Source organism: Symphalangus syndactylus, chromosome 17, assembly GCF_028878055.3.
Source record: "Symphalangus syndactylus isolate Jambi chromosome 17, NHGRI_mSymSyn1-v2.1_pri, whole genome shotgun sequence".
Classification (NCBI taxonomy): domain Eukaryota; kingdom Metazoa; phylum Chordata; class Mammalia; order Primates; family Hylobatidae; genus Symphalangus; species Symphalangus syndactylus.
In genome coordinates this window covers 24,555,884-24,582,815 of record NC_072439.2, presented here as the reverse complement: position 1 = coordinate 24,582,815, position 26,932 = coordinate 24,555,884, and the positions used below count along the sequence as shown (strand labels likewise).

Sequence of the window (26,932 nt, the reverse complement as noted above, 5' to 3'; positions counted from 1 at the left end):
TTCATCCACAATCACTTTCACATTCAGCTACCCACAATCACGGGACGTGATTTAAAATACAGAAGCTCCCTGCACTGACAAAATCCGCCGCTCCTTTCGTCGGCAAGCATAAAGGTGTGCAGCAACAGTCACACACGAACCACCACACCCAAGCATTCAACCAGTCAGCCCTGCGCGCAGCCTGGCTACTTTCCCCCACACAGCAGCTCACGGTCACTGGAGAGCCTAGGACCGCATACAGCCCTCTCCGGTACCAGCCCCCGCGGGGCAGGCGCGCAGTGGAGGGGGCCACAGGGTTCTCTGGGAGATGTAGTTCAACGATGACGGCCGTGGCGCAAAGCGTTCTGGGGCTCGTGGTTCGCGGGGTCCATGGGGAACGCGGTGTCGCTGGTTCAGATCTCGCAGAGCTCAGAGTCATGCAAGCCTCAGTCCTCGCCTCGCTCCTCCTCGCGGAGGATTCTGGGAGGTGACGTCGCGGGTCTCGGTCGCGGGGCCCGTTTGCAGAGCCCGCGGCGCCGGGAGGTGAGTGGGGCCGGGCCCGGGGCGAGAGCGGGAGGTCAAGGGAGGGCTCCGGGTGGACCGGCCGTGCCAGGGATGGGAACCCGGCAGGAGTCGCTGGGGAGGCCGTGTGTGTTTCACTGTGTTACCAACTATGTGACAGGCTGCGGGTGTGACAGAATGTGATCTTGTGTCACTGTGTGTTTGTGTTTGTGCGCGTGCGTCCGCTTGTGTGTGACTGTAACCATCTGTGTCTGGGGGTGAAACTGTGAATATGTGTGTTTGTGTGTGACTGTCTCGGCAGGTGTAGCTGTGTATGTGTTTATGAGAGACTGGGGTGTGACATTGTGTGTTTGTGTAAATGCATGTGTGTGGTTATGTGACCACCTGTTTCTGCGGATACAATTGCGTTTGAATGTGTGTGACAGCAAGTGTGATTGTGCGACTATGACCATCTGTCTCTGCAGGTATAGTTTTGTATCGGTAATTGTGACAAGATGTGTGACTTCTGTGGTATGCTACTTTGTGTGTGATTGTGTGTGATTGTTTATCTCTGTTGGTGTAATTGTATGTGACCATCTATCTTTGTGCTTATGTGGCTGTGTATTGTGTGAGATTATGGGTGTGTTTGTGTGACTCTGTATATATTTGTGATTGGGTGAGAATTTGTGTGTATATATGAGACTGTGGGATTGTTGTATGAAGCACAGAAATATTAAAATTGCCCAAGTTCACACAGTTAACAAGTGACAGCACCAGAACTCAAACCCAAGCAGTTAAGCTCTAGAGGTCTCGCTTTTTTTTTTTTTTTTTTTTTTCTCTTGAGATGGAGTCTCACTCTATTGCCCAGGCCGGAGTGCAATGATGTGATCTCGGCTCACTGCAACCTCCGCCTCCCAGGTTCAAGTGATTCTCCTGCCTCAGCCTCCCAAGTAGCTGGGATTACAGGCGCGCACCACCACACCCGGCTAGTTTTTGTATTTTTAGTAGAGACGGGGTTTCACCATGTTGGCTAGTCTGGTCTCCAACTCCTGACCTCATGATTCGCCCACCAGAGCCTCCCACAGTGCTGGGATTACAGGCGTGAGCTGCTGAGCCCTGCTGCAGTTTTTATGGACAATTTCAAGCTGCAGTACACTAAGGACATAACTGCTAGGGACTGAGTTGCCTAGTGCAAAGTAGTCCAGAATTAGGGGGTGAAATTGGGGGGTGATGTATACCGAATTCTAGGTCAACCACAATTGTCCCTTTCTTTTCTTTTCTTTTTTTTTTTCTTTTTTGAGACAGAGCCTTGCTCTGTCCTGTAGGCTAGAGTGCAGTGGTGCAATCTTGGCTCACAGCACCCTCTACCTCCCGGGTTCAATCAAGCCTCCCATCTCAGCCTCTCGAGTAGCTGGGACTACAGACACATGCCACCACGCCCGATTAATTCTTGTACTTTTTGAGAAGATGGAGTTTTGCCATGTTGCCCAGGCTGGTCTTGAATTCCTAGGCTCAAGTGATTTGCCCACCTTGACCTCCCAAAGTGCTGGGATTACAGGTGTGAGCCACCGTGCCCAGCCTGTCCCTATTTTTACGATGAGGAAATGTTGGCTCTAAGAGGACAAGGAACTTACTTCAGATTGACCAGTTTGTTGTTGCTTTAGTATTAAAATTTGGCGATGTTTCCCTCAGGCTGCATTTCTGTAGAGAAATAAAGGTAACATCTGCCATCTCTAAACATGCCTCTCTAAGGAATATATGGCATTGATTACTCGGGTTGTGTTGAATATTTCCCATTCAGACATCGTGGCCTCTCAAAAGAGGACTGGTTTTGGGGTCACATTTTAGTTGGACCCCTGACTTTGAGTTGGTTGTTTAAGCTTCTGGAACCTCCCTTTTACTACCAGTAAAGTGGAGATATTAATACCTATCTTTGTAGTTTTGTGGAGCAGTAGTAGTTCTGAGGATTAAATGAGATGACACAATGAGATAACTGTGTGTGACAGTCTCTCTATCTTTGTGCTAATACGGCTGTATGTGTGAGAGAGAGAGATTATGCCATTGATTGTGTAAATGTGTATATGTTTGTGATTGGGTGAGAATTTTATGTGTATGTGAGATTGTGGGATTAATCATGTCAGACCTAGTCTGATTGTGAGGCACAGGAAGATTAAAATTACTTGCCCAACACAGCATGAGTTAACATTGTATATTTGTATTACATAAGGCACAGTAAAATTTATTTATTCATTTATCTAATATTTTTGAGAGACGACAATGGTTTGGTGGTGTTCTGTCATTAGAATACACCAGTGAACCAAACAAAACCTAGTTCTCTTGGATCTTACAATCTTGTATGGGAAGAGAAACAATAAAGAAACAAAGCAGTATGTAACATGTCCAGTGGTGATAAATGCTGAGAAAAAAATAATTCAGCGTAAAGAAAAATGGAGTACCTGGAACAGGGGTTCCCTCGAGGTAGAATTTTCAGGGAAGTCCCTCTGATGAAGGGACACCTGAATGCAGATAGGAATAAAGAGGAGTGGCCCATGCTGGTGTCTGGGAGAAGGTTCCAGTCAGAAGGAAAAGGCCACAACCCTGAAGGAGGGGTGTACACAGTGTTTGAGTAACAGTAGGAAGATGTGTGCCTGGAGTGTGGCGAGCAAGGGGCAGAAGGGTAGGAAATTAGGTCAGAGGTGCAGCCAGGGGCGAGATCATGAACCACCTTGTTGGCTGTAGGACAGACTTTGGCTTTTGTTGAGTTCAGGCTATGCATCTTTAATATATAAATCAAGAGTTTGAGAGTTAAGTTTAGCATTGGATTCCACCCCGCCACCCCCGGCCAGATCTTGGAAAAGGTGAGGCTGGCCCATGTAGGGAGAAGAAAGGGGCAATAGTTCTATTTTTGTGGGTCTTGGACCAAAAACATAGGGCTGGCACATCATCATTTCTTCGTTAACTCTCCCTTCTCAGGACTTTGTTCCTCTTCAGAAGAGAAAACTGAAGAAGGAGGAATGGCTGTGGGGCTTTGTAAAGCCATGTCCCAGGTAAGCATGCTCTTTCACTTTGTTTTCAGATATTTGACCTCATTTTTCAGGACTTTTGGACCACAGGGAAAGTCACAAATAGCCCAATGAGCACCCCTTCCACTTTTCTCTCTCCATCTTTTGTTCATATAATCCTTCTACAAAACAGTATCTTTTTTACTCAGCGTTATGCTCAAATGTGTGATGGAGCAGAGCTATCCTCTTTAGATGGATGATGATTTGTTGAGTTGGCGATGAGTGCAAGTGAAATAAGATATAGAGTTTGATTACCGAGTGATCTATTAAATAGGGAGGTCAAGGATGGCCTCTCTGAGGAAGTGACATTTAGCAAAGCAAAACTTCAGTGAAAGTAGCAGGTAAGTTTTGTGGAGATCTGGGGAAGAGCTTTAAAAGAAGGAGTACAAAGTTATTATGGTGGGAGCATGTTTGGTGTATTCCAGGAATAGCAATGAGTCTGTCCTTGGAGGGAAATGAGCACTATGATGTCAGAGTTATACTTGGGAACCAAATTACGTAGGCCCTTTCAAGTCATGAGCTGAAATTTGAATTTGGTTCTAAGTGAAGGAGAGGCATTGGAACGTTTGTAATCTGATTTGATTTATGCCTTAAAGTGAAAACAGATAGCAGGGGAGTACAGGTGGAAGCAGGGAGGCCAGTCAGGAGACTCTTTTAGTAATCCAGACAGGAGGTGATAGCAGCCTGGACCATGGCGGTGGCATTGGAGCTAGTGAGATTCTGGGTATAGACTGGAGATAGAAAATGTGATTTGATCAAGGATTAGTTGTGGCATGTGAGAGGAAGAAGTCAGGATACTTACAGAGATTTTTGGCTAGGCAGCTACATGAATGGGCATGTCATTTACTGAGCTGGAAAGACAATGTGAAGTGAGATGGACATCAAGAATTGAATTCTGGTTATATTTAGAGACCTTTTGGATATCCAAATGGAATGCTGATTATACATCTGGAGTTCAGGACTATAGATGTGAATTTGGGAGTCCTTAGTGTTTTGTGTTTTTTTTTCTTTCTTTCTTTTCTTTTTTTTTTTTTTGAGATGGAGTGTTGCTCTGTTGCCCAGGCTGGAGTGCAATGGCGCAATCTCGGCTCACTGCAGCCTCTGCCTCCCGGGTTCAAGCGATTCTCCTGCCTCAGCCTCCCGAGTAGCTGGGATTATAGGCACATGCCACCACGCCCAGCTAATTTTTGTATTTTTAGTAGAGACGGATTTCACCATGTTGGCCAGAGTGGTCTTGATCTCCTGACCTCGTGATCCACCGGCCTCGGCCTCCCAAAGTGCTAGGATTACGGGGGTGAGCCAGCGTGCCCAAACGTCTTTAGTGTATTTAAAGCATGAGACAGGATGAGATTATCTTGAGGGCAAGGTTCTGGTGAATGTAGATAGGAAAGAGGTTGAAGGACTGAGTTTAGGATGTTCAACATTTAAAGCCACACAAGAAGAGGAGGAACCAGGGGCCGGGCGCAGTGGCTCACGCCTGTAATCCCAGCACTTTGGGAGGCCGAGGCGGGCGGATCACAAGGTCAGGAGATCGAGACCATCCTGGCTAACACGGTGAAACCCCGTCTCTACTAAAAATACAAAAAATTAGCCGGGCGAGGTGGCAGGCGCCTGTAGTCCCAGCTACAAGGGAGGCTGAGGCAGGAGAATGGCGTGAACCCCGGGGGGCGGAGCCTGCAGTGAGCCGAGATCGCGCCACTGCACTCCAGCCTGGGTGAAAGAGCGAGACTCCGTCTCAAAAAAAAAAAAAAAAAAAAAAAAAAAAAGAAGAGGAGGAACCAGCAAAAGAGACTGAGAAGAGCTGATGTAGAAGGAAAACCAGAAGAGTGTGGGTTCTGGAAGCCAAGAGGAGAAAGTGTTTCAAGGATGGGATGATCACCTGAGCTAAGTTCTTCTGAGAGGGACTGAAGAAGACGAAGACTGAGAACTCACCGTTGGATTTGGTAACATGGAAATATTCTTGACAAGAGCTACTTCATGGAATGACTGGGATGAAGACATCATTGTGGTGGGTTTAAGGGAGAATGGAGGCCAGGTGTGGTGGCTTATAGCTGTAATCTCAGTACTTTGGGAGACCAAGATAGCGGGACCATCGCCTGAGCCCAGGAGTTCAAGACCATCTATGTATGCAGGGCAACATAGGGAGACTCCGTCTCTAAAAAAATTTTTAATACTAAAATCCAAAAACACAGGCATGGTGGCAGATGCCTATAGTCCCAGCTGCTTGGGAGACTGAGGTGGGAGGATCACTTGAGCCCAGGAGTGTGAGGCAGCAGGGAGCTATGATTCATGTGGTACACATTCCACCTTGTGCAACAGAAACAGAGTGAGACCCTGTCTCAAAAAAAAAAAAAAAAAAAAAAGGCCAGGTGCAGTGGCTCATGCTCATGCCTATATTATCCCAGCACTTTGGGAGGCTGAGGCGGGTAGATCACCTGAGGTCAGGAGTTCAAGACCAGCCTGGCCAACATGGTGAAACCCTGTCTCTACTAATAATACAAAAATTAGCCAGGTGTGGTAGCGCATGCCTGTAATCCCAGCTACTTGGGAGTCTGAGGCAGGAGAATCTCTTGAACCGGGAGGTGGAGGTTGCAGTGAGCCAAGATCGTGCCGTTGCACTTCAGCCTGGGTGACACGAGCGAAACTCCATCTCCAAAAAAAAAAAAAAAAAAAAAAAGACAGTGAATTTAGACTTACAATAGTGTAGCCAGCAGGCACATATGAATACTCTAAATTGTGATATGCTGTAAGTGCAAAGTATATACCAGATTTTGAAGATTCAGTACAAAAAAGAGTATAAGAAGTCTCATTAATTTTTTTATATTGATTACATGTTGAAATGATAACACTTTCGATATATTGGGTTAAATAAAAATGATATTTTTTCTATTTATTTTTTTCTTGTGACTACTGGAAAAGTTCAAATTATATACGTGACTCAAATATTTCTGGTGGATAACACTGGTCTAGACAACTTATCGGAAGAGTTTTGTTATTAAGAGGAGTAGAGAAATGGGACAATAGCTAAAGTGAGATCATGGAAGGGAACTTATTTATTTATTTATCTGTGTATTTATTTACAAGACGGAAGACATTGCATCAGTTGTTTTGCTGATTGGAATGATCCAGTAAAGTGAGCGTAGTTGGTAGTACAAGGGAGAGAGGTGAAAATGTCTTAGTGTGGGCAAGTGGAGGGACTAGTCTTCAAAGCCTAGAGCTTTATCCATAGTCATGGAGGGCAGACAGAATACACAGGTGTCAGTACAGATACAGAAGGGTAAGTACATACGGTGGCTGGAGGATGAGGAAGTTCAAAGTGAGAACGGGATGAGTTGATGGTGGTTCGAGAGAGAGTTATGAAATAGTCACCAGGAGAGGGGGAGAGTGAATTTATTAGGGAAGCATAGTAGAGTGGTTCTGCAGTGCTTTTGAGGACTCTCTGGCCATATGCAAGAAGTACTTTGTGTCAACATGTTTTATCAATCAGGGTTCTAGCAAGGCACTCAAAAGGCGACTATTTACAAGTATTATCAGGACATAGAGAAACTATGAAGGCTCATGCTGTGCTCCGGTGCTCATAACAGCATAGCTCTCCTACTAACCCTAGATCTTTGAATCCAGAGACAGAGAGCTGGGTGGAGGGGCCCCTGACAGGTGCTCTGAACTTTGATTGAAAGACAGAGACCACCCAGGGTGGCACTCCCACCCAGGGAGGGAGCCAGGGGAATAAGTATTCTGCCTTACTTGCCTTCCTTTCATCTCTTGCTTGTGGCTGAACCCAACAGAATATGGGATGGGACAAGGGAGTTTATTGATGCAGTCAGCCTCCTAGGACTCAGAAAAGAGTAGAGGAGCACGTGGAAGTTATACAACACTATGGAGTTGTGTAATTTTTTCCCTAGACACATTCAGCCATAGCCATAATTCCACTATGTAGAATAACCATATTTGATAATTCTTTTCTTTTTTTTTTTTTTTTTTTTTGAGACGGAGTCTTGCTCTGTCACCCAGGCTGGAAATGCAGTGGCACGATCTTGGCTCACTGCAGCCTCCTCTTCCCGAGTTCAAGCAATTCTCCTGCCTCAGCCTCCCAAGGAGTTGGGACTACAGGCATATACCACTACGTCCAGCTAATTTTTGTATTTTTAGTAGAGATGGAGTGTCACCATTTTGGCCAGGCTGGTCTCGAACTCCTGACATCAGGTGATCTGCCTGCCTTGGCCTCCCAAAGTGCTGGGATTACAGGCATGAACCACTGTGCCTGGCCTGATATTTCATTATTTTTGATTAAAAAAAGAGAACATACTGTACAGACTGGAACCCTATCATTTTTTTTTTTTTTTTTTTTTTTTGAGACGGAGTCTCGCTCTGTCACCCAGGCTGGAGTGCAGTGGCGCGATCTCGGCTCACTGCAAGCTCCGCCTCCCAGGTTCACGCCATTCTCCTGCCTCAGCCTCTCCGAGTAGCTGGGACTACAGGCGCCCGCCACCACGCCCGGCTAATTTTTTGTATTTTTAGTAGAGACGGAGTTTCACCGTGGTCTGGATCTCCTGACCTCGTGATCCGCCCGCCTCGGCCTCCCAAAGTGCTGGGATTACAAGCGTGAGCCACCGCGCCCGGCCAGGAACCGTATCATTTTTAAGCACTGAATACTCCTTCTTCATATGGACATTTTATAGGAAACACACACCATTTATTCCCTGAGTAGCAAATATTTACTGAGAGTTTACAATGGGATCAGTTTTGTAATAGACACTGGATAGATATCAGCTTATAAAACAGATCTCTCTCCCTTCACTCAGCCTACAGTTCAGTGCTATAGCCTAAACTCTATTTTTGAACAGGTAAGTTTTTTCCAGATTTTTTGCATAACCTTCCAATGAAAATTCTATCTAAGTCGCTTCACATATACTTCACTATTTCTTCAGGATATGTTCCTGGACGTTTCTCCTTACATATAAAGTCTAACTTTCAGGCCATACCCTTTTGTTAAAGCCCAGTTCAAGGCCTTGCTCCTATTCTGCCCCACCTGATCTCAATTTGGGGAATATAAAGGAATCCCCCATATAAGATTTTCTTTATACTTAGTATATACATACAACTTAGTCTTTGCTGTTTCTTGTTATAACCTAATTTTGTGTATATATGTCTTTTTTACAAAAAATGTAAAATTTTCTTTTTTTTTTTTTTGTGACGGAGTCTCGCTGTGTCACCCAGGCTGGAGTGCAGTGGCGCGATCTCGGCTCACTGCAAGCTCCGCCTCCCGGGTTCACGCCATTCTCCTGCCTCAGCCTCTCCGAGTAGCTGGGACTACAGGCGCCCGCCACCACACCCGGCTAATTTTTTTTGTATTTTTTAGTAGAGATGGGGTTTCACTGTGGTCTTAATCTCCTGACCTCGTGATCCGCCCGCCTTGGCCTTCCAAAGTGCTGGGATTACAAGCGTGAGCCACCGCGCCCGGCCTAAAAAAAAATGTAAAATTTTCAAAGAGTGAGTCCATTTCTAATATTTCTCTTCTCTTAAAGTATTTGACAAACCTCATCATGTAATTGTTCTCTAATAATTATTTTCCTCGCATCACTTAGAGCTTTGAACTCTGGCCAAATTCATCTTTTTTGCTAGGACCATATGGATGTCTGGGCACCTCGTGAACAAGAATTTTTTTATTTCAGGGGTTAGTGACCTTCAGAGATGTGGCGCTAGACTTTTCCCAAGAAGAGTGGGAATGGCTGAAGCCATCTCAGAAGGATTTATACAGAGATGTCATGTTGGAGAACTACAGGAACTTGGTATGGCTTGGTAAGGATGTTTCTCCCCCATAATTTAAAAATCTTCCTCTGGGGTGTTTTTGCTTCCTCTGTTGAGAATATCTAGGACATCTTAAGACATCTTAAAAGCACTTACTTGCCTTTCTTGTTCCTGTTCCCAGGAAATGATTTGAAATATGTATATATTTTTAACTTTTTAAGTTTCTTAAATTTTAATTAATTAATTTACTTTTGGCAGATATTCTGAACACATGAAGTAATTTCTTTTTTTTTTTTTTGAGACAGAGTCTTGCCCTTGTCGCCCAGGCTGGAGTGCAATGGTGCAATCTCGGCTCACTGCAACCTCCGCCTCCTGGGTTCAAGCAATTCTGCTGCCTCAGCCTTCTGAGTAGCTGGGATTACAGGCGCCTGCCACCACACCCAGCTAATGTTTGTACTTTTAGTAGAGATGGGGTTTCTGCATGTTGGCCAAGCTGGTCTCGAACTCCTGACCTCAGACGATCCGCCCACCTCGACCTCCCAAAGTGCTGGGATTACAGGCATGAGCCACCGCGCCCGGCGTATGAAGTAATTTCATAGAGTTGGAAATGAGTAGTTCCCTTTGCGGTAGAATGGTGGTTTGGAACAGCAACATCAGCATGTCCTGGGAATTTGTTAAAATGCAAATTATGAGGCCACATTCTAGACGTACAAAATCAGAAACTCTGGGAGTAGGCTCAGTAGTCTGGGTTTTAATAAGCTCTCCAAATGACCCTGATGTCTGTTAAAGTTTGAGCGCCACTGTAATTTCTGACGCAGTAGTTCTGGGTTGGGGCCTGAGAATGTGCATTTCTAATTAGTTCCTAGGTGATGGCTGCAGCTGCCGTAGCACTTTGAGAACCACTGCCACGGCAGAAACTTCATCCTCTTCCTCATCCATACAAGCGTCATTCCATTCTCTAGCCCTTCCTCTAATGTCCGTTCTTGCCTGATGATCAAGAGATTGGGTCTGCGTCCTAGAACAGCTGTGGCATGTTGATTTGTTTGTCTGTATATCTGTCTGTCTCTTGCTCTCATTTTTCTTCCCCTGTGAACAGGACTCTCCATTTCTAAGCCCAACATGATCTCCTTACTGGAGCAAGGGAAGGAACCGTGGATGGTGGAGAGAAAGATGTCACAGGGTCACTGTGCAGGTGAGTGACAGATCACCAGGCAGGGAGGACTATTGTAAGGTACTCAACCAAGTAGTAAGTAGGAAATTGTTTTGAGCTTCAGGTGGGATGAGAACTGAAATCTCCTTAGTATGTGCTTCCCTAGAAACGTCACCACACCCTGGGGTTTTTTCTTTTTCTTTCCATCAAATTATACTCTCTGATCTTCCACCTACACCCTGAATCTCAATCCTCAGCTCTCTTTTCCTTTTATGGTTAGAATTGTATTACATTTCTAGATTTCTTTTTCAGAGTTTTTCTTTTTTATCAGAATTATCAAAGATATGTACACACAGTGTTTAAAGAATCAAGTAGTAGTATTAGGTTGGTGCAAAACTAATTGCAGTTTTGCCAAAAAATGCAATTACCTTTGCACCAAAAAGCCTATAGAAGGCTTTTTCCCTTAAAGAAGGGATCTTGTTCCCGGCTCCCCAGTTTCCCTCTTCCTAGAGCTATCCACTTTCTTTTCTTTCGTAGTTTCTTTTGGTGTTACCTTCATGTCTCCAAAAATATGTTAATGTTGCCACTCTTGATTTTTTTTCAGGGTGAGCCCTTATTCGGTATCTTCTTACAAGAAAATAAGGAGTTAGCACTTTCTTCTCCTGAATCCAACACATAACGCACACACACAAATACACACATTTCCCATCCCCTATCTTATCAATGTCATAATTTTGATTAAGTCACTATTCAGCATTTATTTTATTATGGCCATTTAGTGCTAGTCATAGCTGCGCTGTGCATATGCCAAGTTACTTTTTCTCTACACCTTTTTATTTTCCCTGGAGTTAATAATGACTTGGGAATTTTGTCATTTTTTTTTTTTTTTGCTTAGTTTATATATACATATCCCTAATCCAGTTCCCGACTTACCATCAATTGTCTGAATCTTTCAAGACAGTTGGACATATGAGGTGATCTACTGACTTCCTCTTCTTGGAGAAATCTCTCCTGGACTCCTCAGATACGCTTCACTCTACACAAACGGCTCATTATATTTGCATGCACTCAATTCGGATCTATCTGATTTATCTGATATTTTCTCATAATTAGATTGAGGTAGTGCATTTTTGCAAAGAATATCACAGAAATAATGTTGTATCTCTCTCAGTGCATCATTCCAAAGGATGTATAATGTCGATATGTCTTATTATTGGTGATGTTAACTTTGCACACTTAGTGAAGGTAGTGTCTGCTTGGTTTCTCCATTATAAAGTTCTTATTTTTCTATTTGCAATTAATAAATATCTTGGGGGAGATACTTTGAGATTATTCAGTTTCCTCTGTAATTTTTGCCCATTTATTGTAGCATTTATTGCTGGATCTCTTCAACTGTTATTACTGTGGTGTTAACCTAATGTTGATTTTTTCCATTTCCCTCTTTTCTTTGTGTATATTAATTGGGATTGTTCTGTAGGAAGAGCTGCTCCTTCCCCTCCATTTACTTATATATTCAATTTTATTTATGGATTTTTTTCCTATGAGGTAAATCTAATTTACCTCATAAAATTTAATGACTTCATAAAATTTAAATGGATTTATTTTTGGATTTATGGATTTTTATTTCTATGAAGTAAATCCAATGAATCATTATGTTTCTCAAATCGTTACGGCTTTGAATGTTGGAATCTCCTTCGCATTGGTTCCTTTGACCTTCTGACATGCCCCCATGCATTTTTTGGGCACGTCCTTCCTTCTGGCACAAGGTATTCCAGGTTCTCTTATTTTCCTTGCCCCAGCCTTGAATCAGCCACTTCTCCAAGGAGCCCTCATTGCTTTACTGGGAAATGGTGTTTAGAAACCAAGCTAGGTATGCTCTAGGCTACTGGGATGTCACTGCTTCTGGCCTTGACAGCAGCTAAAGCTAGGAAACAGATAGATAGATAGATAGATAGATAGATAGATAGATAGATAGATAGATATTTACACACACACCCCTATATTTATTTCTGCCTCTTTTTTTCCCATTTTTTTATTACCTCTATCTTTTTATATACTAAAACTATCAGTTTATATTAATAACTTGATTTCTAGTCCTGCTTTACAGGGTTTATTGTAGCCTTCCTCCTTTACTTATTTGTAATTTCTTTTTCTGATAATGAGAAAAAATACATTTACCTATTTGTTCAATCTTAGTATATACATAAAGTAGTTTCAGAATTTCTAACCTATTTCTCTGTGAGAAACAAATTTACCAGCTAGATTTAGGTATTTGTGTATAGTACTTTTTGTTTTAGTCTTATAGTGTCCAGCCAAAATACTATTTCCAAAATTACTTAGGTTAGTTATTTCAGGTCCATTTGTTACTGTTTTTGTTTGAGATGGAGTCTCGCTCTCTCACCAGGCTGGAGTGCAGTGGGCAGTCTCGGCTCACTGCAACCTCCGCCTCTCTGGTTCAAGCAATTCTCCTGCCTCAGCCTCCCGGGTAGCTGTGACTACAGGCGCATGCCACCACGCCCGGCTAATTTTTGTATTTTTAGTAGAGACGGGGTTTCACCATGTTGGCCAGGATGGTCTCAATCTCTTGACCTCGTGATCCGCGCCAGCCTTGGCCTCCCAAAGTGCTGGGATTACAATTATGAGCCACCGTGCCCGGCCCTATATACGTAGTTTTATAAGGAATTGCTACATTCCCCTCCAGAAAAGTTGTCTGCTTAGTTTTTTTCCTACTGTAACAAATTAGCACACATTTAGTGGCTTAATACAACACAAATTTATTGTAGCTCTGGAGGTCAGAAGTAAAAAGTAGGCCTTACAGAGCTAAAATCAAGATGTCAGCAGCCTACATTCTTTCCTAAGACTGTATGGTAGAATGCGTTTCCTTGATTTTTTATGCTTTTTTTTTTTTTTTTTTTTTTTTGATGGAGCCTTTGCTCTGTCACTCAGGCTGGAGTACAATGGCACGATCTTGGCTCACTGCAACCTCCGCCTTCCAGGTACAAGTGATTTTCCTGCCTCAGCCTCCCAAGTAGCTGGGATTACAGGTGCTCGCCACCATGCCTGATAATTTTTGTATTTTTAGTAGAGACAGGGTTTTGCCATGTTGGCCAGATTGATCTCAAACTCCTGACCTCAGATGATCCACCCTTCTTGGCCTCCCGATATGCTGGGATTATACAGGTGTGAGCTACCACACCCAGCTGATTTTTTTTTTCTTTTTTTTTTGAGACAGAGTTTTGCTCTTGTCGTCCAGGCTGGAGTGCAGTGGCACGATCTTGGCTCACTGCAATCTCTGCCTCCCGGGTTCAAGTGATTCTCCTGCATCAGACTCCCAAGTAGCTGGGACTACAGGTGCGTACCACCACACCCAGTTAATTGTATTTTTAGTAGAGACGGGGTTTCACCATATTGGCCAGGCTGGTCTCGAACTCCTGACCTTGTGATCCACCCGCCTCGGCCTCCCAAAGTGCTGGGAGTATAGGCATGAGCCACCATGCCCAGCCTATTTTCAACTTTTAAAAATAACTTTAAGTGTAGGGCTTATATGCAATACAGATTTGAGTTTTACTTTATAAACCAATCTGATTATCTTTTCATTTTAATAAGTGAAAGTCTAATTACATTTTTGGTAAATTTGGGCTTAATCCTATATATTGTCTTATGTTATATTTTCTGGGTTTTATAGTTTTTAAAAAGCACTTTCAGGCTGGGTGTGGTGGCTCATGCCTGTAATCCCAGCAGTCTGGGAGGCCGAGGTGGGTGGATCACGAGGTCAAGAATTCAAGACCAGCCTGGCCAACATGGTGCAACCCCGTCTCTACTAAAAATACAAAAATTAGCCAGGCATGGTGGTGCCAGCTACTTGGAAGGCTGAGGTAGGAAAATTGCTTGAACCTGGGAGGTGGAGGTTCCAGTGAGCTGGGATCGTGCCACGGCACTTCAGCCTGGGTGACAGAACAAGACTCCATCTCGGAAAAAAATTTAAAAATAAAAATAAATAAAAAATAAAAAAATTAGCCTGACATGGTGCTGTGCACTTATTATTCCTGCTACTTAGGAGACTGAGGTAGGAGGGTCACTTAAGCCTGGGAGGTCAAGGCTGCAATGAGCTGTGATAGTGCCACTGGACTCCAGCCTGGGCTAGGTGACAGAGCAAGACCCTGTCTCAAAAAAAAAAAAAAAAATGTGTACCTTGAAGTAAAATTGCTGGAACATGGAAGTGCATGTTTTAATTTACAAGATACTCAACTTGTTCTGGGAAGTGATTGTATCAGTTTATGCTCGTACTAACAATGACAGTGTCTGAGAATGGCATTTCCTTCCTCTCTTGATATTCTTCAACTTAAGTTTTTGATATTGTCCTTAATATTGTCTAACTGAAATTTCTGCTAATACGAGGAAGGGAAATGCTCTTATGGTTTTAATTTACTAGTGATATTATTGAGCATCTTTCCAGGAATGCATTGTCTATAAAGTTTTTCTCTTCTGTGAATTACCTGCTCATACATTTTTCTGTTTTGTTTTTTGAGACAGGTTCTCACTCTGTTGCCCAGGCTGGAGTGCAGTGGCATGATCTTGGCTCACTGCAGCCTCTACCTACTGAACTCAAACAATCTTCTCACCTCAGCATGCGCACCACTGCACCTGGTTAATTTTTTTGTTTATTTTTCTTGTAGAGACGAGGTCTCACTGTGTTGCCCAGGCTGGTCTAGAACTCCTGGGCTCAAGCGATCCTCCCATCTTGGCATCCCAAACTGTTGGGATTATTGGCATACTTCCATTTTTGGAGAATTAGATTATTTGTCTTTTTCTTACTGATTTGTAGTAGAACTAAATTCTGGGCATTATTCATTTTTCTATGATACATGTTTTAGTTGTTTTTTCTCAGATTGTCCCTTGCCTTTTGACTTCGTGTTTTCTCCCACACACAATTTTCAAGGTTAATGTCAAATTCATTCCCTTCAAGCAGATGTGGTCAGGATGGTAGTGAGGAGGTCATGCTCCCCTTCACTGTGTTCTCTGTGTCTTGCAGGTTTTTAATGATGTAAGTGTGTTTCTCTTGATATTTTTTTCTTGACCTTTTCCACAATGATAGGGAATTTTACAAGTCAACCCTGGTTGAGTTCTTTCACAGAGATTTTGGTGGAAGAAAGGTATAAAATGCAAGGGCTTAGGTCCTATTATTGGTTTTGGAATGTTCTTTTTTTGTTCATAATTTTCTTTTATATTATTGATTACTTTTGTCCAAGTTTATTTAAAATAATTTTCTGAAGTTCTGAAATAAAATCCTTATGGAATTCTGGTTGAAACTGACCTGATATAAATTAACCTGTGGTAAAAACGTATGCATATATTATTTTTTTGCTTTGTTGCAATTACATATTACATGAGTTCATTTAAATCTTCCTTAGAAGAATTTTGTAACATTTTGTAGGACTTTTTTTGTGTTCTTGCCAACCTTACTCCCTTCTCTCTTCCAATTACTTACATAGCAGTTGTAATCTCAACTCACTGCCTTCACCTCAGGTTCTCTTCCACTGTCTTATCACTTGTAATCTGGCTTCTGCCCCTCTAGTTTAGCTACATCCAGGTACCCTTCTTCATTTTCATATCCTTCAGCTTACTGAGATGTATAAGATAGTTCTTACCACTATCCATTTTCTCTTTTCAGAGCTCTGTTCTCCCTTTAACGGACTCTTTCCCCTGTTTTTCTGTTGTTTCCTCATTTACCGTAAGATCTTTGTCATATTAATGTGGATCTCTGTCCAGTTCTGTCTAGTAGAACTTTCTTTTCTTTTTTCTTTTCTTTTTTTTTTTTTTTTTTTTTTTTTGAGACAGTCTGGCTTTGTTGCCCAGGCTGGAATGCTGTGGCGTGATCTCGGCTCACTGCAACCTCCACCTCCCGGTTCAAGCAATTCTTGTGCCTCAGCCACCCGAGTAGCTGGGATTATAGATGTGATCTACTGCCCCCAGCTAATTTTTGTATTTCAGTAGAGACAAGGTTCACTGTGTTGGCCAGGCTGGCCTTGAACTAATGGCCTTAAGTGATTCACCTGCCTCGGCCTCCCAAAGTGTTGGGATTATAGGCGGGAACCCCCATGCTTGGCATCTAGTAGAAATTTATGTGATGATGGAAATAATCTATATGTGTGCTTTCTAATACAGTAGCCACTAGCCACATTTGGCTTTGAGTGCGTAAGATGTGGCTAGTGTGACTAAGGAACTGACTTTTTAAAATATTATTTAAATTTAAATTGCTGCCTATACTTAGTGGCTACCGTATTGGATAGCATAGCTCTATACAGTCTTTTAATCAAGGGGATCCAATCTGTAAGTCTATGTGTAAAGATAGTGGTTGGAGCTCCAGGCACCTCAGAGTCTCCCATGTTGGAAAATATCTGTAGGCTTCTCCCATCAGACTTCTTTTATTTAGCATTAAGTTAGTGATTGTATAAATCTGCTATTTGCCTTGAGTAAAGATTTATTTTTGGTAGGATGGAGTATAGTGGCTTCAGGTAATGCCTACAAGAGATGAGATCCAGGCAAGTGAGTGAGGGAACAGAAGTAGTTATATTTCTAGGGAAAGAATGAATGGTATGGACCTAACAAAGGACAGGCCAACAAGGCCTCTCAGGCCTGGGTGTAGACAGGGTAAGAAAAACCAAAGCTGTGCATAGGACGGACTGATAGGGATGAGGCTTTCCTTGGGTGAAGGCTGTATTGGAAAGAAGAAAGATACAGATGAATAATATTTCCTTTTCAATTTTGTTCTGACCTATACTGGAGACAGCTTTACTTTTCAATAGATGAGAAACTGTTATGGCAAAGACTGTATCTATTTAACCCCCAAATGCCAAAATAATAGTTCTAAAATAATCCCTAACCACATCTAAACATGAAAATGTCTCTGTCACTGAAAGAGTCACTATATTTTGGAATCCTGATTATAGCCTTGAACACCAAGCTCATATTCTCCAAGAATTATTCCTTAACTAAGCTAGTGAGTTTTGATCTCTTTTTTCCTGACATTTATACCTGTAATAATCTATATCATATTAGCTTATCCTTCATTATGTGCCATATGGAATTATCACCTGCACAGGCTTGAGCTCTCAGAATTTACAAAAGGTAGAAAGAACTTGTGTCAGGCTTTCCCCCCTCTACTAGGTACTTCGGACCTACTAATAGGTTCTATGTATTTGAATATATTGGCTGATTATTGTGGTGTGAAAGGACTTTCTCATTTTTTGAGATCATCTTCTAAAAAATAGTTTTATTTCTGCCTTACCCCAACCAATATCCTCTCCTGAAAGTATCACATATCTTCTCAATAGGCATCATTTTCCCTTAATGATGAGAAAAGCTGACCACTAGGTTTCTTTTAGTCACTGAGAAAAAATATACATAAATTTTCCCTGGACCCTGATAAAAATCTTAGAAGTTGTTGAACAGCATTAGTGGAAAAAGTTGCTATGAGATTAATCTGGCAGCAGTCATCCATTTAACAACTTGCTGACATTGTCCAAGGCATTGGATGCAACAGTAGAAGAAAAAGGGGCAAACATCCGTCCCTGCCCTCATGGAGCTTTCAGTCTTATGAATACCAGTGCAGGATGGACTGGAGGGTTTAAAGACTAGAGGCAGGGAAACTGGCTGTGATCTAATCAGACATCCTCAATTCCTTATCTGTTAGCATTTAGCTTTGCCTGCCTTTTGATGACCTGCATTTTACCTGTGTCCCCAACTACCACCTCCCCATCATCAACACATATACCTTCCCTTCTCAGCTCTCTTTATTCTTTGTGCTTCCATTGTCTTTTGTTCATACAGCATGGCCATATTTGGGAGCTATTAGAACCACATACTTTCTACCCTCCTTCCCCCCAGTTAAATTCTTCCATTTCTTCTATAACATTTTTCTTCCTCATAGCAAAAGAACAAAGGAGACATTTGCTTTCTTGATATTTTTCAGACTGGGAGTCTTGGTGTAAAATTGAGGAATTATCTCCAAAATGGTTTATTGATGAAGATGAAATATCCCAGGAGATGGTAATGGAAAGGCTAGCAAGTCATGGCCTTGAATGCTCCAGTTTCAGAGAAGCCTGGAAATATAAGGGTGAATTTGAGCTACATCAGGGAAATGCGGAGAGGCATTTCATGCAAGTGACAGCTGTTAAGGAAATCGCTACTGGGAAAAGAGACAATGAATTTAGTAATTCTGGGAGAAGCATACCCCTGAAATCAGTATTTTTAACACAACAGAAAGTTCCTACCATACAGCAAGTACATAAATTTGATATTTATGATAAACTCTTCCCCCAAAATTCAGTCATAATTGAATATAAAAGACTCTGTGTTGAGAAGGAATCTTTGATAGGTAATGAATGTGAAGAATTCAACCAGAGTATGTACTTTAGTAAAGATACAGGAATTCCTCTTGGGGAGAAACCTTATGAAAGTAATGATTTTTCAAATCTCTTAAGTTTCCACTCATTACTTACTCAACATCAGACCACTCATTTTGGAAAATTACCCCATGGATACGATGAATGTGGTGATGCCTTCGGCTGTTACTCATTCTTTACTCAACCTCAGAGAATTCACAGTGGAGAGAAACTATATGCATGCAATGACTGTGGAAAAGCCTTTAGCCACGACTTCTTTCTCAGTGAACATCAAAGAACTCATATTGGGGAGAAACCTTATGAATGTAAGGAATGTAACAAAGCCTTCAGACAGAGTGCTCACCTTGCTCAACATCAAAGGATCCACACTGGAGAGAAACCGTTTGCATGCAATGAATGTGGGAAGGCCTTTAGCCGTTATGCCTTCCTTGTTGAACATCAGAGAATTCACACAGGTGAGAAACCATATGAATGTAAAGAATGTAACAAAGCCTTCAGACAGAGTGCTCACCTTAATCAACATCAGAGGATTCACACTGGAGAGAAACCCTACGAATGTAATCAGTGTGGAAAAGCCTTCAGCAGACGCATAGCCCTTACTCTGCATCAAAGAATTCACACAGGAGAGAAACCCTTCAAATGTAGTGAATGTGGGAAGACCTTTGGCTATCGCTCACACCTGAATCAACATCAGAGAATTCATACCGGAGAAAAACCCTATGAATGCATCAAATGTGGGAAGTTTTTTAGGACTGACTCACAACTTAATCGACATCATAGAATTCACACTGGAGAGAGACCATTTGAATGCAGTAAATGTGGGAAAGCCTTCAGTGATGCTTTAGTTCTAATTCACCATAAGAGAAGTCATGCAGGAGAGAAACCCTATGAATGTAACAAATGTGGAAAGGCCTTCAGTTGTGGCTCATATCTTAATCAACATCAAAGAATTCATACTGGAGAGAAACCCTATGAATGTAATGAATGTGGGAAGGCTTTTCATCAGATCTTGTCCCTAAGACTACACCAGAGAATTCACACTGGAGAAAAACCTTATAAATGTAATGAATGTGGGAATAATTTTAGCTGTGTCTCAGCCCTTAGACGACATCAGAGAATTCATAATAGAGAAATGCTCTGATTATAACAAGTATAAGAGAGAAAACATTTGGTTACCACTCAGTCCTTATTGAATATTAGTGAGTTCTTTTTGGTTAGTAATTATTTGAATGTAGTTCATATTTCAGTTCATGAGTATCCATTATTTATAGCTCAGTAGTAGACATTTGTTAGACTCTTTTTTTTTTTTTTTAAGACAGAATCTCACTCTGTCACCCAGGCTGGAGTGCAGTGGTGCAATCTTGGCTCACTGCAGCCTCTGCCTCCTGGGTTCAAGCAATCCTCCTGCCTCAGCCTCCTGAGTAGCTGGGATTACAGGTGCCTGCCACTATGCCTGGCTAATTTTTGTATTTTTAGTGGAGACGGGGTTTCACCATATTGGTCAGGCTGGTCTCAAACTCCTGACTTTAGGTGATCCACCCGCCTCAGACTCCCAAAGTGCTGGGATTATAGACGTGAGCCACCATGCCCGGCCACATCTGTTACTTTTCGATCTGTTCTATACCTGCTTACCCCACCCTCAATGCATATGATTCTGATGAAACTGTTAATCAGGGACAGCTGTGGATTGGTCACAGGCTGGCCAATTATTTCCCCCAACCTAGTGATAAGGGATTGGCAAATGGCCCTGTCTGGATCAATGAAGTCCTTTGTGGGTATTCCTATGGGTAGTAAGAGAGATTTTATTCTAGAATTGCAAGTTTCAAGGATTTAATAAGTTTAAAAACTCACCAGTAGCCTTTTTGCCACTCATGAGGAAAGCTTTCCCAAAGAGAAATCTTTAGCAGAGGAAAATGGTGAGAGACAGAAATCTGATGACATTGTTTGAGCTCCTGGATTCAGTCATTCCTGACAGCTACACCATCACCATCCTTGTTCATTTTTTGTGATCCAATAAATTTCCTTTTTTTTTCTTTTTTTTTTTTTTTTTTTTGCTTAATTTGTATTAGATTTTTGCCTCACGGAATTAGAGTGCTGATTCACACATTCTGTGTTTGCTATACGTAAGAGAAAACCTTAATTTTTTACGTGGCATAATTATTTATCCTGAGGAGAAACCTTATGATATAACAAGTTTATGAAAGTTGAATACACAGCCTTCATAAAACTGAGATAATTGTTACATTTTATTTGTCGATAAAATTATTTTAGTGTTTCTTAGTTTTTTTCACATTATGGATGAATATTTTAAAATTCAGTAAGTAAAATTCTTTAACAGGCTCCCCCTTAAGGAGTTGAAATCATTTGTCACAGTGACTCACCATTTGCCTGTAAAGAGAGAATGGAAAGCTAAGGGAATAATGGTTTCATTTGTTTAATGAATGGCTTTTCATTTTCAAGGAATTACTTAATTTTCTTCTTTCAGTATGTGGCTAAACATATTCTGTGGCAGAATATAATAAAATTAAATTGTAAATGAGATCTTTTGTGGGTGGGCTGTAAATTTGGTTTAAGGCAGGGTGTGATGGCTCATGCCTGTAATCCCAGCACTTTGAGAGGCCAAGGCGGGCAGATCACCTGAGGTCGGAAGTTTGAGACCAGCCTGACCAACATGGAGAAACCCCGTCTCTACTAAAAATACAAAATTAGCTGGGTGTGGTGGTGTGTGCCTGTAATCCCAGCTACTTGGGAGACTGAGGCAGGAGAATCGCTTGAACCTGGGAAGTGGAGGTTACAGTGAGCGAAGATCGCGTCATTGTACTCCAGCCTGGGCAACAAAAGTGAAACTCCTTCTCAAAAAATAAATAAATAAATAAATAAATAAATAAATAGATAAATAAATAAATTTGGTTTAAGAAGTGTATGGATAACTTCTGCGGCTGGAGATATCAGACAAAGATATTGCTGGCAGAAAGAATGAGTCATTTTTAACAAATATGGTAAAAGTAAAGCAGTTAATGCCTAAAATTTTTAGAGACTAAATCATTTCCATTATTGGGAGTAATGAGGAAGATGAAGGTGTGGGGCAATACATTTCTTTTTTATCTGAATGGATGTAGGTAAATAAACTGGTGATATGGCAGCTGGGCCATCTTGAATAGTCAGAACCTGTAAGAATATTGGGTATTGCCTGAAGAGCGTCTATAAAAACATATCAGAACAAATGAAAGAGGAAAGAATGAAGGATTTATATGTGTGCATAGAGTGAATATATGTGTGCATAGAGTGAATATATGTGTGCATAGAGTGAAATGTTCAATTTATACTTATTTCTAATAAAATCTGAAAATTATTTTTCATAAATATTCAAATTCCCTTTAAACAGCTTAAAATACAGATTTAGTGACTCAATACTTCAAACCTTGAATAGAAACAAATATGATTATAAAATATTTCCAAACTTATGTTACATCTAATCTGAAATATATTAATATTGTAAGCTTAATTCGTGTCATCATTTCTTTATTTTTTATTATATTTCCTGGAGGTATAAGGATATTTATTTTTATAATTTCCAAGCGCTGAGTAATAATTTATTTCAGAAAGTTTCAGAAGGTTACAGTAAACTTACCAAAGTTGAAGAAGAAAAATGACTCAGATCAGTAAGAAGAGTCTGAGTTACTCACTAATTTATTTATTTTATTTTATTTTATTTTATTTTATTTTATTTTATTTTATTTTTTGAGACAGGGTCTCACTCTGTTATCCAGGCTGGAATGCGGTGACACAATCATGGCTCACTGCAGCCTCCACTTCCCAGGCTCAAGCGACCCTCCCACCTCAGCCTCCTGAGTAGCTGGGACTACGGGTGTGCTCTACCACACCGGGCTAAGTTTTGCATTTTTTTGTAGAGATGGGGTTTCGCGAGTTGCCCAGGCTGGTCTTGAACTCTTGGCCTGAAGTGATTTGCCCATCTCGGCCTCCCAAAATGCTGAGATTATGGGGATGAGCCACTGTGCACAGCTACTAATCGATTTTTGATCTAAGTATGGCACCTGATTTCATCCTCGAGAGTGACGTAAACCTAAGCTACTGGTTCATTCTCTGTTTATATAGTTAAACTTCACTTGTAATGTTGATAAAATGTTTTGTACCCATGTGTTTAGCTTAAGTGTTTGTATTTTACAATCTGATGTTTCTCCTCACAATGAAATACTAAATTTTGTTTCTTTTCAACTGTACAACCCATTGTCTTGTGATATATTGACCTGATCTCTTAGGATTAGTGAAAATTTATGCTTTATTAATATTTGATTGTTATTAGGACCATCTAGAGATTTATGTTTATGTGTGTGTATGTGCATCTGAAGATGTGTATTTTATTTAAATTTTTTGTATTAAGTGCCTACTGTGTGCCAGGCTTTGTTCTAATCTAAGCAATGGAGATACAGCAGTGAACCAGACAAAAATTCCTGCCTTCAGAGAGCTAATTTCTAATGAGGAAGACTGAAAAAGATATGTAAGTAAAATATATAATATGTAAGAAAGTAAATTCCAAGGAGAAAAAGATGAAGGAAGGGATGGGGATCCAGGGAAGGCCCCTTCTGAAATTAACTTTTGAGTGAAGACCTAAGAGAGAGATATCTATCTGTCTGTCTGTCTGTCTGTCTATCTATCTATCTATCTGTCATCTATCTATCTATCTATCTACCTACCTACCTACCTACCTACTCATCCATCCATCTATCCAAACTACATATATATAACCACCTATAGACACATTTATATGCCTTTATAGCTAATAGGAAGGAAATCTTTAGTGGTATATATACATTTACACTTTACTAATTCTCATTTTATCATATCTACATATTTGTGTGTTACATTTTAACACTTGACTCAGATGAATTTATGGCCTTTTACAATCTGAACAAATTTCACTTAATTATAGTGTATTTAATGTTGGTACTTAATTGTCAGAATTTAGCCACTGGGGATTACTTTAAGAAAACTCCTTGCTCCCTCCAGTACATGAATTTTGGACAAAATTGCTGCCATTATGATTGAGCCCGTTTTAGAGATCGCTGGGGAAAAAAATGTTTCCTTTTTAGATCATGGTTTCATGCTGATTTCTGGTTCTGTCTCAATATACTTTGTTATACCCTACTAAGATTTTCAACTTTATTCACAAAACTCGAGACAGGGAGGTAATAGATTGGATGATGGAGAAAAGTAGATTGCTGGAAGCCATGAGGTGGCGATACTTCACTAACAGAGGAATAAGTCACCTTCCTGGACAGCTTTCTTAGGCATTTACACAGTAATTCCTCACATATTCTTTGAGAAAGAGTAGGGAAAGTATCAGCTCTTTGGATATTGCGACAAGTATGGACTTTGGAGTTAGACCTACATATGGATGTCAACTCTTTGTCAGGAGAGCTTGAATAAGTGATTCAGGCTCAGTTTAGTCATCTGTAACACTGGAATAATATTCTAGCCTTTTGATTTTTTGTGAGGATTAATTGAAAGAATGTAATTTGTAAACAGTTAACAGTGGGGTTATTATTAATGATAAAATCAATCACAAGGAGTTGGACTGTGTCCCTGAAAGCCAGCTACTCATGGGGGACGGAATTGTGAATTCAACCCACGTCCTTCCTCTATGTACATGGGTTGAGTCCCAAACAGCAGTGGCCCCAGCCCATCTTTCTGATCCTGGAGTGGCAGCTGCAGCTCCAGAGTCTCCCAGAGCCCCCTCTGTTTGGATATATATATATATATATATTTTTTTTTTTTTTCGAGACGGAATTTTGCTCTTGTTGCCCAGGCTGGAGTGCAATGGCACAATCTCAGCTCACTGCAACCTCCCCCTCCTGGGTTCAAGCGATTCTCCTGCCTCAGCCTCCCGAGTAGCTGGGATTACAGGCACCTGCTACCATGCAAGGCAAATTTTTTGTCTGTGTGTTTTTAGTAGAGACAAGTTTTCGCCATGTTGGCCAGGCTGGTCTTGAACTCCTGACCTCGGGTGATCCGCCCGCCTTGGCCTCCCAAAGTGCTGGGATTATAGGCGTGAGCCACCACGCCTGGCCTTGATATTTGAGACTGTTAGGACTCTGACTTTTTTTTTTTTTTGAGTCAGAGTCTCACTGTGTCTCCCAGGCTAGAGTGCAGTGGTGCGATCTCGGCTCACTGCAATCTCCACCTCCTGGGTTCAAGCATTCTCCTGCCTCAGCCTCCCGAGTAGCTGGGATTACAGTCACCTGCCACCATGCCCGGCTAATTTTTATATTTTTAGCAGAGATGGGGTTTCACTATGTTGTCCAGGTTGGTCTCAAACTCCTGACCTCAGGTGATCCACCCGCCTCAGCCTCCCAAAGGACTGGGATTACAGGCACCCGGCCAGGATGCTGACTTTTATTAACAGAGGCCAGGAAAAGAAAAAGATAGGCATAGCTCTTGGTTTTGTTTGTTTTTTTCATTTTGCACTGATTTTTTTTAGACTTCATAGTACATTATCAGAATAATTTACTGTCACACCAGCTTCTTGATTTGTTCCCCCCTCCATCATTCCCAATTCCTATTCTTCATAGGCACACACAAAGGTATGTTTGATATGCATTCTTAAATGAATGTACATTCCCATGATACGAATGGTACTATGCTACAAATTCATTTTTTTCTAGTGGGAACTGATTTTTAGATTTTTCATGTTTCTGTGTGCACAGTGCTCTAATGCTGTTCATCCCTTCTAACATTTGTGTGGTAATTCATTATGTATATTTACATGTTACTTATCTGTTTCTGTAGTGATGGATACAACTCTTGGCTACCACAAAGAATAGTCTTGCAGACTGGAACTAGATTAGACTATTTGCCTGGCAATTGGCTAGTGGGATAAAGAGTTTTTTGTACACTTAAATGTTACCAGGAACAACTAGATTGCTTTCTAGAATGGCTGCAACTGTTTACATTCTCGCCAGCAGCACCTCTTTCTATATCCTTGCAGACACTCATTCTTGAATGTGTTCGTTTGCATTATTAAGGGCTACTGGTGGGTTGGGCGCGGTGGCTCAAGCCTGTAATCCCAGCACTTTGGGAGGCCGAGGCGGGCGGATCACGAGGTCAGGAGATCGAGACCATGGTGAAACCCCGTCTCTACTAAAAATACAAAAAATTAGCCGGGCGTGGTGGCGGGCGCCTGTAGTCCCAGCTACTCGGAGAGGCTGAGGCAGGAGAATGGCGTGAACCCGGGAGGCGGAGCTTGCAGTGAGCCGAGATTGCGCCACTGCACTCCAGCCTGCGGGACAGAGAAAGTCTCCATCTCAAAAAAAAAAAAAAAAAAGGGCTACTGGTGAATTAGAGCACATCTCCGTATACTTGTCACTCGGACACTTTCTATGAAGTGTTTATTCTTACCCTGTTTATCCCTTACCAAATAATTTATCAACTCCATTCATAAAAGTTAAGATTTAGTTGAAAATCCGTCTGGCCTTTTTTTCCCTGAAGGAATGTCTCTATAGAAGGCTTCAATTTATTAGGTTTATTCAAATGTATTCATTTTGTTAGGTTATCAACTTTTCTTACAAATAGTCCTTTCTCATATTTTTATTATTTTAACTTCATGTTTCTTATTTGCATCTTTTTCATTTTCTTATTTGAATCTTTGCTCATTTTTTGAATATCAGCCTTAACAGAGGTTTATGTAACTTATTGATCATTGATCTTTTCAAAACCCTGTCTCAGTTTTGTTATCCTTTTCTCTTACTTTTTTCTAATTCTCTATTTTATTGATTTCTTTATCTTTATAATTTCTTTTTTGTTTCTTTAAGTGTGCTCTGTTCCTCCTATTCCACACTTATAAATTGAGAATTTGATTTTTATTTTTCTTGATAAATGTATTTAAAGCTGTAATTTTCCTCTAAGTACTACATAAGCTATGTCCCACAATTTTGGCATTTAATGTTTTCATTGTTATTCATTTTCACATGTTTTGTAATTTAGGTATTCTTTTTTTTTTTTTTTTTTTGAGAGGGAGTCTCACTCTGTTGCCCAGGCTGGAGTGCAGTGGCGTGATCTTGGCTCACTGC

At 41.2% G+C, this 26,932-nt stretch overlaps 2 protein-coding genes across 5 annotated transcripts in view; one reads left to right on the top strand and one right to left on the bottom strand.

Annotated features, from left to right (window-relative positions):
* The window catches only part of LOC129466308 (zinc finger protein 585B), a 224,412-nt gene that overhangs the window by 139,828 nt on the left and 57,652 nt on the right, over window positions 1–26,932 (bottom strand). The window lies entirely within an intron of this gene.
* Window positions 395–26,589, top strand: ZNF527 (zinc finger protein 527). 4 transcript variants are annotated; one of them, XM_055247887.2, is made up of 5 exons: window positions 395–522; window positions 3,454–3,527; window positions 9,215–9,341; window positions 10,387–10,482; window positions 18,413–26,589. In XM_055247887.2, the coding sequence occupies exons 2-5, from the start codon at window positions 3,495–3,497 to the stop codon at window positions 19,984–19,986; spliced, it is 1,830 nt and encodes a 609-aa protein (XP_055103862.1). In that variant the 5' UTR covers window positions 395–522; window positions 3,454–3,494; the 3' UTR covers window positions 19,987–26,589. The 4 variants fall into 4 exon arrangements, with proteins under 4 accessions (XP_055103862.1, XP_055103863.1, XP_055103864.1 ...); XM_055247888.2 differs by lacking the exon at window positions 395–522 and having other exon boundaries at window positions 3,456–3,527; window positions 9,215–9,331; XM_055247889.2 differs by lacking the exons at window positions 395–522; window positions 10,387–10,482 and having other exon boundaries at window positions 3,456–3,527; window positions 9,215–9,331.

Bases quoted from the DNA above. Each gene is read 5' to 3' on its own strand.
- ZNF527 (XM_055247887.2), top strand. From the start codon at position 3,495: ATGGCTGTGGGGCTTTGTAAAGCCATGTCCCAG. The intron at 9,342-10,386 runs GTAAGGATGTTT...CCCTGTGAACAG, and splicing joins CAGGAACTTGGTATGGCTTG to GACTCTCCATTTCTAAGCCC. The intron at 10,483-18,412 runs GTGAGTGACAGA...GATATTTTTCAG, and splicing joins GTCACAGGGTCACTGTGCAG to ACTGGGAGTCTTGGTGTAAA.